Below are 14,531 nucleotides of genomic sequence, written 5' to 3'. Positions count from 1 at the left end.
TATCTTGCTTTTCAAGAAAACTCAGATCAAAAAGAGAGAAAAAATAAGAAAACAAAATGCAAGCTGTTGTGATCCACACTCAGTCTCCACAATCATCTCTCTTGATATAGATGGCTCTTTCATTTATTCCTAAATATTATAAAATTGTAAGTGGAAGTGTCTTCAGTCAGAGAAAATGCCAAATTCCACCCTTTAATTCTCTCTCTTTTAGAGTCAATGCTTGGAGAGAATGCTTGGAGAGAAGGAATGAATTATTTCTTTTAGAGACATTGGCAAAATAAACACAGAATCTTATGTTTTTTCTCCATAGTAGCATATTCTAAAAGATATTAGAAATTTCCTAAAATATTATAGCATATGTTTAGTTTCAAAATCGTAGAGAATTTAAAAGCAGCTGTCAGATGTGTTTGGCATGGTAACTTGGTACACATTTTTAATCCTAAATGCAGTTTCTTTTTCATTACTTTAATTAATAAATATTGTTTTTACTTAGTATTTTAGAAACTTATAAAAAGTAATTGACTTAAATTTCTTAACTCATATCAGCAAGCATTTATTAAGCATTTACTACTGTGTGTCAGACACTACTTGGGTGTAAAAAACCAAATACAATCAAAAGTTTTCCTTGCTCTTAAGGAATTATTAATCTGATGAAAGAGGGAACATGCAAACAAGATAAATGTTTACAGGATAAATTGAGGATAATCATCAATGAGAAGATACTAATATTAAGGAAGTTTGGGGAAAGATTTCTTTCAGAAGGGAGGTTTTTAGCTGAAATTTGAAGAAAGTCAAGAAAGGCTGGAGCTAGGGTGAAGAAGGAAAGAGATTAGCATGGGGGACAGCTAGAGGAAATGCCTATAGAAGGGATTTGAAGTGGTTTGTGCAAGAAATTATAATTAGACACTAATTTATCAGAGACAGACTTATCAAGCTTTAAAAAAAAAAAAAAAAAAACTCGATGATGTCTGTTAAACAAAGAATAAGACATTTAAATTCCACTTGTTGGGGTATAACCCGGCTGGGATTAAGTAGCAGATCCTCAGACTCCGGATTCTACTGCTTCTTCTTTTCTACTACACCAAGAGCCTTTTTCTACATAGGGGATAAGAACTGAATCACTATAACCATCTCAACCTCAAAAACTATGGCCTTGTCTCTAAATCTGATACCTAAAAAAGAACTTGTTCTTATATTAAGTGGGAATTAAGTTGTATCCAGCTTTTTTAGGCCTATCTCTATTGTGCTTGACACTTAATAGCATTACATATGAGTTACTCTAGGGAGTATTACAGAGGTTATGTATTGTAAAGTAAATTAAGATATACAGGACTTTTTGAGTTTGAAAAACAATTGAATCCCAATCAAAAGTTTTTTAATTTTAAAACTTATAAGGTAACAGTGGATGGGCCTGGTGTTAGAAAGACCAGAGTTTAAAGTAGTCTCAGACATTTATTAGTTTTGTGACCTTGAGCAAGTCACTTTACCTCTGGTTGCTTCAGTTTCCCCCAACTCTAAAATGCGATGGTAGTAGCACCTACCTCCCAGAGTTGTGTGAATTAAATGAAAATATTTGTAAAATGTTTAGTACATTAACTGATACACAGTAGGTACTACAAGGTACTACATAAATGCTTTTATCATCATCATCATTAACTTTTTTCTGGTGATTTACAATGGGTGGAAACTTTTATGTTTAAAAATATTTGATCTATGATCTTATTGATTTATGTGTTCTCATTAATGGTGCAGATTGCATTTCATCCATGCCTACCTTTTCTGTTCATCTCTTGTCCAAGTTTTCCCAGAATGTCACCACAGACAATCCAGTCAACATGTCTGTGTGGCTTTTATTTGCTGTAATTTTAGTTCCTCTTTTTTGCTGGAAATACAAAAATTACATACCTAAGTCCAATTTGAATTTGGATATTCCTTATTCCTAGTTCAGGCTATGACCTACTCTGCTCCTTAGATTAGATATCTCTAGATACTCTAGCCCGGTAGGATTTCAGGATCTCAGTGTTTACTTTTTGTCCTCTTTGCTAATTAATTAACCAGTGAAATTTCAGATTTTGTATTGGTTTATCAAAGTTTATCAAACTTTGATATTTTCAGATCCATAAGTATTAATTATACTTGAAAAACTTGCTATTTACTTCAAAGCTTGTCAAAAGTTGTAAAGTTTGTTGCCCAATTACTATATAGGGTTAGAAGGAATGAATGGCAGATTTTGGTTAAATGAAAAAGTGAACCTGTTTGTATCAAGTTGGAATGGAAGTAACTGACAATCACTGCTCATATCAAAATACCTCTGTTCAAATTTCATTTCTTTTTATAAATGTTCTTTTGGTTAGTTTGAAGTTGATTTCAGATTTTTTTAAAAATTTGAATGATTTCTGCTCATTGTGATATCATTTGTTCTCACATAATTTCATTATAAATCTCCATTGCTGGGTGCTATGTAAAAAATAATTTTTAAAATGCAGATATAAAATAAAAAAATATATTAAGAGAAATATGACCCTACAATCAAATAAAAATGTACACTTAAAAAAAAAGAAAAAAAAAAGAAAAACTTGCTATTGTCTACTCTTCCTAGGTATTTCAATTTGTGAATATGCTTTATTGTAAGACTTAATGTGTTTAGAAACATTTATGGTAGAAATGGCGCTATTTTTGACTTAAGTTGCATTTGGGTCTAGGAAGATGACTAAGATGTATGGTATGAGTACATGTAGCTTTTTGAATAAATGGTATAAAATTTCAGTCTTTATTTTCAGTGGCTCTATTTAGAAAGTATGATTTTAATGAATTCCTTTAGCTTTTAAGTAATGTTGATAAATAAGACGTGTTAATAATGGTCTCTTCCTTAAGGATATATTCTAATTTCTCTTATTTTTCTCTCCCCATTTCAACTCTTCAGACAGATTCTTTTAAAATGGGACGGGATTTTGTGAAACATTTCCCTAATAGTGTGGACAACCTGACTAATTTTGATCTGGCTTCCGGAACTTTAAACCTAGATATTAGTGAATCATTATGCATGAAATCTGCTCAGTGTCAAAACACTGATAAATCCTCTCTCAATGCCACGTCAGAAGGTCTTGTGTTGCAAGATGTTTCTAAGCTTCAGTCTCTGAGTCAGACACTGTCCACTAAGGAAAGCAGGGATGGGAGCTCCATGAATCATTCAGATCAATTCAGTGAAGAAAAAAGCAAAGAAGAAAAAAGAAGGAGCACATTACAGAAGGAATCTTTAATGTTTATGAAAGGCGTCATGGATGAATGTACCCATGTAGCAAATTTCTCGGGTATTAATTTTTTTCTTTGAAATCTGTTTTTTTGCCATTGTGCAGATATGCTATGTTTTTTTTATAACATACTTCATTTATCAGAAACCTCAAAATATTCTATAATTTAATTAGTTTGGGAAATATTTCGTTTACTTAGGAAAATATCAGAATCTGGAAAGCATATATGTAATAACATGTTAAATGTTATTAAGGGGATGATGGTCTGAAAAGATGAAACTGTTCAGGTATTTGAAAAACCTTTGTGAAGAAGCTATATCCAACTTGTTCTTAGCCTTAGAACACAAAAACTATGGCCAGTGAGTAAGTTTTACAGAATTGAAGATACATACTGTTTAACACATACTTATGATTGGTTGATGTAATAAAAATTAAAATTCCTGAATATTAGAGTTGTCACAAAACCGGATTATGGTGTATGAGCAGGTTATGAATTTCTCTTCACTGGAAATGTCTTAAGGAGAAGTTGGATGACCATTATTAAGAATGTAGAGGAGATTCTTGAAGATAAAAATTTATTAGTAGGTTTTGTTATGAGGACATTGGGTGGCACGGTATGTGTACAACTCTGAGCTTAGAGTCAAGACCCTCATTCAGATTTGGCCTCAGACATTTATTAGTTGAATGACTCTGGGCAAGTCTTTAAGGTTTGCGAAGTTCTATGTATATCTCATTTGTTCCTCATAACACCCTGAGAGATAGGTATTATTATCCCCATTTTACAGATGAAGAAAGTGAATTGAGATGTGGAGGCACTTGCCCAGGATCACATACCTAAGTCCAGTTTGAACTTGGATATTCCTGATTCCTAGTTCAGGCTATGACCTACTCTGTTCCTTAGATTAGATATCTCTAGATACTCTAGCCCAGTAGGATTTCAGGATCTCAGTGTTAACTTTTTGTCCTCTTTGCTAATTAATTAACCAGTGAAATTTCAGGTTTTGTATTGGTTTATATTCTTCCTGTTCCTGATTTGTAACATTTTTTTTCATGCCTTTGTAACAAGTTTGGAGTTCTTTTGAGAACTGTTTGTTTATGTTATTTGACTATTTTTCCTTTGGGAAATGAATTGTGTTAGTTGCTTATATATCTTGGATATCTGATTTTTATCAAAGGTATTTGAAGCGAAGATTTTTAAATTTTTTTTTTTTTTAATCCTGCACATAGTCCCAGTTGATCCAAGTCTGATTATAGTGGTTCAAGCCAAAGAAGATGCCTATATTCCACGAACAGGAGTTCGAAGCCTTCAAGAAATTTGGCCTGGATGTGAAATTCGATACCTAGAAGGGGGACATATTAGTGCTTACCTTTTCAAACAAGGACTTTTCAGGTGAGATCCTTAGTCTAAATAAGTTTTTTTTCCCTTAACTAGTATAAATGAAAGTACTCTTTTCTTAATCCTGACTTTGTAGGACTTTATTCCTTCCCATTCTTTTTTGTCCCTTCTTTTTCTTATATTTTTCTTTAATTCTTGGAAGATAAGGTTTCAAGTGGCAATGTTTGCCACTTGAAATCTCTGGAACTTGTCTTCAGATTTTTCATTGATTTAAGCAAAGACATAAAGTAGCACACTTACCCAATTTGCAAATCAGAGCATGTTTGTAGAAATAACACATATTAGATGAGAAAATTATGTGTAGGCACAGTACTAAGTGCTAGAGATTGAAAGAGAAGCCAAAATGCAATACCCTACTCTCCAGTAATACATGTTCTAATGTGGAGACCAGAGGAAAGACATTAGCACCAGGGCCTAAAAGAGGCCACTTGGAGGCAGTGGGATTTGTGCCATTTATCAAGAAAGGACAGGAAAACCAAAATGTAAAAATGAGGAGGAAAATTATCAGTTGTGGATAAGTCCCAGAGTGTGGAGATGGAGAAAATGAACTGTCATGTGTAGGAACAGCAGGAGTGGCCATGCTTGTATAGCCACATCATAGTCATTCAAGGAAGTCCTGTGAGAAGGCTGGAGTGCCAGCAGGGTCAGGAAGTCCCGGGCATTTTTATGTTTGATCTTGGTGACAAGGTCAGATTTACACTTTAAAGCAAAGATTTTGGTGGCTGATTAAAAGAAGGAGACCAAACTGAAAGCTATTGTAGAAGTTTTAGCCAGAGGTGATAAGAACCTTACAGCAGCAGGGTGACAGCTTGGTGAGGATGACATGAGGGCTCTCCTATAAAGTAAAAATGACAGGGCTGAATACAAGAAAGCTATCGAGGGGATCGAGGTTTGGATAAGCCCGTAACAATAATAAAAACAGAAAAGTGGCAGGAAATGAAAGATGAAGATAGATTCTGTTTTAGATATGATGAGTTTGAGACACTTATGGGATATTCTGTTTAAGATGTCCAACAGGCGAGTGGTCCTAGTTTTTAGACAAGGAGAAAGGTCAGAGTTGAGTGTGTTGATCCGAGAATCACATGCATAGATAGACATGACTATTGACCTATGGAGGAGGTTAAGTGAAATAGCCTTTAAAGACAGTATCTGGAGCAAGTTCCGGTAAAGTAGACTGAGGATGAGTCATCAGACAAGTATGAGGAGAACTAAGGAGAACTGTTCTGAAAATCTAGAAAAGTGAAAGTAGCCAGGAGAGAGAGAGTGATCATCAGTGCCAAAGAGTATAGAGAGGGCAGCCAAAAGGATAAGGATTGAGAAAAGAACACCAGATTTGGCAATAAAGTTGTAAAATACAGAGAGCGCTATCAGTTGAATGACATTGTAATGAGAGGAAGGAAATTGGAAGTTCATTTTACTTAGATTCAGTTATTCAGCTACTGAGATGTGGTTACATTTTGTCATCCTATATAGTCATTTTTATGAAAAAGACTGAGGGATGATAGGTAAGCTGGAAAAACAAATGAATGTGACGTTAAATTAGATTAGTGAAGTATCTTCTCCGGAACAAAGGAAGTAGTAGTCCTTCCTATGCTTTATGCTTGCTGGTCAGGCCAACCAGGAATATTGTAAACAGATCCAGCACTCCATTTCAGGAGTTAACTTCAAGAAATTCTAGTAAGAGTCCTTATTATAGAATCTAGGAACTTGCTTTTTAAATATTTTTACAATTGTTATGTAATTAGCTTCCTTTATAATCTGTGTATTCTAAGAATATTATTCAAAGACTTCAACAGGCTGCCGTAGGGGTCTTGAACACAAAAAAGAAAATCTTTGATAATCTCTCATAGAAAATGTCCAGTGGCTAGCCATTAGAAAAGAGCTAGAAATTGTCATGAGAAACATTTTAAGAAAAAATGAGGGTTGTTAGTCTGGAGAAGACATATTTTCACAATATGGCACAGTCCTGCATTTGCAGATAATTTACAGCCCTTAGGATAGGTGTGGCACAAATAAATCTAATGGATATAGAACCTGGTGAGAGAAATTTGAGGGTGTGGGATCAGCACCCATGATTAGTCTTGGAGGAGGTATGAGATATTAAGGAAGGCCTAGCACCTCTGGGGTGAGGATTTGCCTAGCCCTGTTTGGGGCTTCCCCTTTGGTGTCCACCTGTCAGTCCACTCTCCTCTGTGCCTCCAACAAGTTGTAGTTTGTCCAGTGACCACACACCTTTAAAACCATTTTGGCAGATGGGCTAAACTAAATTGAGTAACTGACAGACTGCAAATCCACTAGTGAATTAGGGGATGTCTACCCAATCAAGGGAACTCTTCCCCAGTAGATGAGAACAATCTGTTCCAAGGTGACTGCAGTAGATGCTGTGGAGCCATTATCTGCTGTCCCCCATGCCATCGCCAACGGTCCTGTCTTTTGTCCTGCCACTGGCCCTGGGTGGTTCTGGGAGAGAAAGAGGGACTGTTAACCTTGGCAACCCTGCCTCGCTTAATTCCTATTCATGCTTCAGTGGGTATCACCTGCAAGCCACTGGCTCTCTTCAGAAATGAAGGACAAACAGCAGTCTTGGAGGATGAGGAGAGGGTTGTCAGGTAGAATTGAGGGAGTATATTTTATAAAGGAATGAAAACTTGTATGAAGTCATAGAACAGGAAAATTTAGGACTAGAATGTTACTGTTGGCTGGAATAGAATTTTGAAAGAGGGTAGCGTTAAATAGCACCAGAAAGGTAGTTTGGAACTAAACTGATTATGGAGGCTCTTCAATGTTGTGCTGGAGCTAATGTTGTTTTATTTTATTTTTAAAATGTTAAACAATTGCAAGTGGTACCATGTATTTTTGTGATTCTTCCGGTCTGGAATCTATGAATACAAGTCACAAATAAGCAAAAGTTGTTGTTTTTCAGTCCACATCCAACTCTAAATGACCTCATGGTCTTTTGTCTCTGGGGTTTTCTTGGCAAAGATACTAGAGTTGTTTGCCATTTTCTTCTTTGAAGTGGCCCTATTTTATAAATGAGGAACTGAGACAAATAGGAGTTAAGTGACTTGTATAGTCACTTACTCCAGGGTAACTCACTGCATACAAACAAGTCTGAAACCTGTATATCCCTTCTTGTAAACATGTTTATAAATACCTGAAATAAAATGCATCAAAGTAAATATAGAAGTTTACCTCAGGTCTAAACAGTTATATTGATAGCAAATATAAGAAGTATTTAGAATGTTCCATTTTGTACCTTCTGTCTGGCACAAAGTAGGTACTTTTAATAAATACTTGTTGATAGAGATGAACCACCTGCAGAAGGATTGACAGGAAGAAAACTGAGAGAAGAAAGTCATGGAATACCAGAGGAGATATTGGGGGGCTGGGGAGGAGAGTTAAAGAATGAAAGCTGCACAGATGCCAGCAAGGAAGAAGGAATGAAAAAGTATCAGTGTCAGGAGGAGGGGGTCTAAGCCAGGTTGTAACAGATAGAGAATTATTATTATTGAAGTGTGGAAACAAAAGGGAAAACAGCTGGAGTCAGGGTAAAGTAGAAGGATTTTTAAAAAGGGGTGTAGACCTGTTTATAAGCAATGGGGGTAATCCTGGGGATAGGAAGGAGAGAGGGAGTGGAATCAGGACAGACCGACTCAGAAAAAACTTAATTTGCTCTAGCCTGTGTGTGTAAGATCATCTTTATCTTCAAAGAACTTATATTCTTCTGGGGAAAACACAAAGGGAATTGGGAAAGCAGCCAGGTGGGGCAGTTGCAGAAAAGGCTCCTGCTTGTGGAGCAGAGGCATCGGGCTAAAAGAATACCCCAGAATGGAGTTGTGTTCAGAGAAGCCTCCCTGGGACCCTTCCTGAGACACCTGGAAATTGGAACTAAGGAGAGTTGGAGAAGGGAAGGGGAAACTTGACCAGAAGTCAGTGATAGAAAAAAATGAATGAAGCCACAGGCCCCAGTTCCCTCTGCCCTGGAGGGGTCCCTTGCCCATTCTAGCTCCATCTCCCCTCATTTGTGTCATCTTTTTATACTAAAGTGTAAGCTTGTTTCTCACTTTTATATCAGTATTGCCAGTGGTTAGCATGTGCTTATTCATTCATTCGTTCATTCATTCAGGGTTGTATTCTAATTTGCTCTCCCTTTTTTTCAAAATCATCTCCATTTCCTTCCTTGTACCAGTAGATGGCAGGCTTGTCCACTTGTAAACTGCTAAGCTATAAGTAAATTTAGTAGAAGGTAGAATGTTTATATGACATTTAGACAGACAACCTGGAGTGAACAGAACCATGAATTAGAAAGCAGCAAAATGTTGAGGTGGTACGGACTCACTTCAGAAAGACTGAATAATTAAGAGAACGTTTTGTGAATTTTCATGGTTTTGTCTTACTGGTTTTTCTACTTTTTTTTTTTTTTTAAATCCTGATGCCATTTTAGGATATTCACAGTGTGATATAGAATTACCTAAGGCCGAATGGCAAATGCATAATTGAAATGTAATTGGAGATTTTATTGTGTATATTGAGAAAAGTGAAACAGGCATTCAGGTATCAGATACCAGGCACCAGAGTATATAAGGAAATATATAAGTATATAAGGAAAATAATGTGACGGTCCCTATCTTTAAGAGCTTGCATTGTAGGGGGCAGCTAGGTGGCGCAGTGGATAGAGCACCAGCCCTGACATCAGGAGGCCCTCAGTTCAAATATGGCATCAGACATTTAACACTTCCTCGTTTGTGACCCTGTGCAAGTCACTTAACCCCAGTTGCCTGAGGGGGATGAGGGGGGAGAGCTTGCTTTCTGGAAAAGAAAAAGACAAGTGTTCTTACAAAGGATAGATAGAGAGCCTATTGCCAGTGCATTATCTCCATATTTTTACTAAAGTCTGCCAGTGTATCCTCTTCTGAGAGGATGGATCTTTTTTAAACAATTTTTTTTCTCGTGAAATCATCAACAAAAGCAAGTATTCAAACAAGTGTGTGCATATAGTATTTCCTGTTATATGTATATAATATTTCCTGATACAAATATATCAGGAAACAAATCTTTTTTTATTCTTTTTTTAATTTCCAAATTCTTTCTCTCCTTTTCCCATTGAAAAGGCAAGAAATATAAAACCCATTACTACTGTGAAGTTATGTGAAACAAATTTCTATATTAGCTTTATTGCAAAAAAGAGAGGGGAAAAAAGTTTTATTATGTACTCTGAATACCTCAGTTCTCCAGCTACAGGTGGCTGGCTAGCATGTTTTATCATGAGTTATTTGGAAGGTTAGTGGATCATTGTGTTGATCAGAGTGATCTTATATTGATGTTATTGATTCTGCTCATTTTGCTTTGTCTTAGTTCATTCATAAAGGTCTTTTCTGTTTCTCTGAAACTATCCCTTTCATCTTTCTTACTAGACAATAGTATCCCATCAGATTATATACCATAATTTCTTCAGCTATTCTCCATTGGTTGAACATCCCCTTTGGAAACAAATCTTCAAACTCTTAGCATTAACAAGTGTAGAATCACATATTTATACACACACACATGTACATGTGTATGTGTGGTTTGATCACTTTGTAGAGGACACATAACCATCACGATTATCATTTAGGTACAACCTCTAAAAAATGTTGCAAGAATGACAGTAGAAGTAAATCACCTCCTGTCATGACTTAGCATACAATGATGCTACTACATAATCTATTGCAATTTTACTTTTTGAATTTCCCTTGCAATTGTCGTGGTACATTTCCAGAGTTCTATGACCCTGTACTCTTCATAGTTTTGATTGACTCACTGTGTAGGAGGGAATTGATGAACCTTGCCTTATGTGGGAATCATTTGAGCTTCTTTGTTTATACAGCTTAATTTTATGTTAATTGCTTGTTTTTTCATTTACTCTGTTTTAGGCAAGCCATTTATGATGCATTTGAACGTTTTCTCCATAAATATGCTTACTGAGCATAACTGGAATGATTACCATGGTTAAGGATCTTATACCAGGAATTTTCATCCAATATTCTTTGGTGTGAAGAACCAGCAAACTATAGCATCTGTAAATTATGAAGTTAAGCAGCATTTCCATTTTTACATGTTTTTAATATATTTGAATAATTTTTAATAGAAAACTTGCTAAAAATTAACAAATACAAATAGCTTTCTTTAGTGTTTATATAAGTTTAATTCTAATTAAATGAATTAATTCATAGAATATCTAGTTACAATTATAAACAGAACAAATGAAATTAAAATTTTCAAAACTCCTGTTTATTGTATAAATTTTCAAAAAAGCATTTGAATTCACCTTTTGTCCTATGTTAAAGTTATTAGTAAATTCGTTTTTAGGATTTTTATCTTTGAACAATGCCTGTGACTTGTCAAAAACACCTTCAAATTCCATAAGAAACTGAATCTCAGTTAATAGTGCTTTAATACTCAGAAACTTAAGCCAATATGGGGAGAAAAAAGCCAAATAATGTCTCCACCCTTAGATTTCAACCAAGTATTTTTTCAGACGTCACCCTGATGATTATTAAACCTTTCCCTACTCCAAAACTTAGGAAAGTAATAGGAAATTTGATACAATATCTGTATTTTATCCCCATATACTGTGACATTGGTATTTTACTAAATGACTTTTTAGTTGTTGCCAAATATTTTAACTAATATAATATGTAATTAGCTGAAAAACTAGTTGATTTCCACAATGCCTATAAGTTAAGCCAAATTTTCACATTAAACTTTATTTTTCATGTTGTGGTTTTATAATTTTAACTTTTGATTGTCATGAGATTGTGTTTTGTTGTCTTTTATAGAAAATGCCTGAAATTAGATAATTTGTAAAGTTCAGAGTTTGAATTTTAATGTAGTTTTATGATCGGTGTGATCAAAATAGTAACTTTTTTAAATTGAAGGAGAAATGGTTCTTAATGTATGTACATTAGTTTGTATGTACATTATGTAATGTATATACTCATGTAATGTACATTAGTACCTAGTTTTGAGTTTAATAAATGTAAAACTAGACTAGAGAACTTCTAAGAAATATTGTTTAGTTTTGGGGATATTTAGGAAATTTACTAATTTGTTTGGGAATTTTTAAAACAAGAGCTCTCAGCCTTGCAAGAATATTTGAATGACTATGTGCCTTTACAATTTAAAAATATCTTCATTTTGAATCCTACAAAATGCCAATAAACAAATATAAAATTACTTTGAAAACTTAATTACCAGTGACTTTTTAGGAAAAAACTGGAGTTTGCTCTACTACAGCAGTGTGTTAATTATAGTTCTTCCACAGAGATATCTTTTTGGAGATAATGTGGTATTTACTATCGCGTGGTTATCATTATTATCTCATTTTTACATATAGTGTTACCCAATAATTGAGTTCTTTTGGAAGATTGGCTTTAGTGAAATATAAATTCAAAGTTTTTTATTCAGTAGCTTTTAAAAATTTATTCTTTCTGAGTGCTAAAATGATTCACTTCATTTTCTCATTTAATTCATTTAAGAAAAAATTTATTCCTCAGCCATTAAAAAAAAAAAGTTTTAATGTGCTTTGCTAATGGCTTTTTGCATGACAACTAAAATTTCAGGGTTTTATTACTTACATGAAAAGAAGTCTTAACAGAATTTCCATGTAATTAAATAATCTCTTTTAAAAAGATCTCTCTGGGCGCTATATAAATACATTACTTTTTTAGAGCAGTGTTAATGGGATTTTTTACTTGAAAAAAACATTAAACTGAAATTATAAAAACATTCCCGTATTTATAACTAGACAAATGAATGCAAAGAAATCAGTGTTAACTTTTATGTTTTATTTAACCATGGAAGTCTTGGCCACCATGCCATTTTATCTTTGTCTACAATGATGATCAACTTTGTAAATAATATAGTACTAGAAATTCACATCTAGACTGTTCATAAAGAAAAGTTTTCTGTGTTTCATGATTATCTATTAGGGAATAGATCTTTTTAATGTATATAGTTTCCAATTATTTCTTATTCATGAAATTTTAAAATTTGGTACATTCTTATTTGGGATATGAATTTCATACTGTAACTTTAAAATTGATATGATTTTCCTAACTTTATACTGTATAATAAAAGTATTTCAAAGTGTGGTTTTGTTTTTTCGTTGGGATTTTACTTACAAAAAGCAAGTATTACATTGAACTCTCAGTAAAGAGACGTCAGGAACCAAAGAGACTCCATCTAGAAAAACTAGAAGTGTCCCTATAATCCCTCTCACCCCACCATCACCACCACTACCGCTCCCAAAAAACAAACAACTTTCCCCTATTTACTTTCGCCAGGGTCAGAAGATTTAGCAGTTCCAGTGTTCTTGGTAATGTGTGAACTGAGAAAACAATGAGCTTTTCTCAGAAATGTGGTCTTTTAAAGAAAAAAAATTTAGGAGATATTTAGAACTAGTTAGTAAAGGAGTAGGCTGGATTTGGGGAAGCCAAAGTCAATGTGTGAGCAATTTCAACAAGTCAAGTCAATAAGCAGTTATTGTGGGCCAAGTGTACTGTACTAAGCACTTGGTGTGCAGAGAAAAGGACTGCAGAAGGGGAAAACTCCCTCTACTCTCAGCTCCCACTTGGATGGGAGGAGAGATGATCATGTACAAACAAGTTAAAATCATTAGTCCTCTTAGAGGGAAGGAGTCTGGAAGAAGGTGGGAGTTAGATGAGACAGGGAAATTAGAAAAAAGAAGGAAGGGAAAAGTTTGCTATGATGGAGCCCAGCTTGGGAGATGGAGAGCATAGAACAGTAAGGAACTCAGTGCCATTGACTGCAAAGAAGATGTTTAAAAAAAAAAAAGAGCCAAAAAGGATTTTTATTTGATCCTGGGTATAATTTCAAGCCACTGGTGTTAATTGGGTTGGGGGGCGGTGGACAATGTGACTTGGAGTTCATCAGGGTTGGTGGAAGATGGACTGGAGTGGAGACAGATCTGAGGTACCATCAGAAGTTTCTCTGTGAGGTGACATGGACCTGTATCAAAATATTTTAGAGATGCCCTGTTTCCCAGCAAGCAGCCTGTGCCCTGAGTGTGGCAGAACAATAATCCTTTGCATTATGAATGATCTCACCCTCTGGAAAGATATTTCTTTGATGGAGCACCAAATGTTCACTGAGGGATTTAAGATTTTTAGTTCCCCCTGTTTCCCAGAGAAGAGAACATCTCTTGACATGTTCACAATTCTTGTCCTTCATAAATGCCAAATGAACCAAACCAGATACTCCATTCCTATTCCCACTGGGTCTGTGTCCCGCTGTAGACAATCAACTAGGGGGCTATTTCCAGGATCCAGGAATTGTCCCTGTGTGAGGGACATGTTCTGATGTCCCTCTGGGAAATGTTAATCAAGATTGAGAATGATAGTGTATCAGGGCCCAGCCCACTTGTGGTTTTTTATGTGTATAAAACACTACCTTGCCTCCAGTATGTTAATCCCATCCTCTTATGAGAATGGCCTTGCTTGCAAGTCCTTCCCTAGCTTTGAAGTTAGTTAGAACTTGGGTCCTGATTCTACTGACTAGCGGCCTCTGTTCTGCTCCAGCCATTCCCAAGAGGATTTGGCTGTTGATTGCAATTGGGGGACTGATGGGGAGTAAGAAGTGTGAGCCTTGATGTCTTGGTATCCTCAACAGGAACAGGGAAGTTAGGGAAATGGGAAGGTTTAAGGGGAAAAAGTTCACTTTGGGGACATTTTAAGCTGAAAATGTCTTATTGGGTAGTTGTAGATATTCAGTAAGTAGTTGGAGATAAGGCCAGAAAAAAGATTAGGACTTGACAAATCAGTATAGAGATGACAGTTGAATTCATGAGTTCTGATAAGATCATCAAGTGAAATAGCATTGAAAGA

The 14,531-nt window shown here is 35.2% G+C and overlaps 1 protein-coding gene across 3 annotated transcripts in view; it reads left to right on the top strand.

The window, feature by feature from the left end:
• The window catches only part of ABHD18 (abhydrolase domain containing 18), a 52,212-nt gene extending 39,433 nt beyond the window's left edge, over positions 1–12,779 (top strand). For all 3 annotated transcript variants that reach the window (XM_051963796.1, XM_051963797.1, XM_051963798.1), the window contains 3 exons: positions 2,924–3,311; positions 4,479–4,641; positions 10,560–12,779. In XM_051963796.1, coding sequence (XP_051819756.1) covers positions 2,924–3,311; positions 4,479–4,641; positions 10,560–10,611 — 603 coding nt within the window. In that variant the 3' untranslated portion in view covers positions 10,612–12,779. The remainder of the gene's footprint in view (positions 1–2,923; positions 3,312–4,478; positions 4,642–10,559) is intronic.
• Positions 12,780–14,531: the final 1,752 nt, after the last annotated feature.

This window comes from Antechinus flavipes, chromosome 6 (assembly GCF_016432865.1).
Source record: "Antechinus flavipes isolate AdamAnt ecotype Samford, QLD, Australia chromosome 6, AdamAnt_v2, whole genome shotgun sequence".
Classification (NCBI taxonomy): domain Eukaryota; kingdom Metazoa; phylum Chordata; class Mammalia; order Dasyuromorphia; family Dasyuridae; genus Antechinus; species Antechinus flavipes.
Note: the sequence above shows the minus strand (reverse complement) of the source record. Positions and strands in the feature narration are given on the sequence as shown.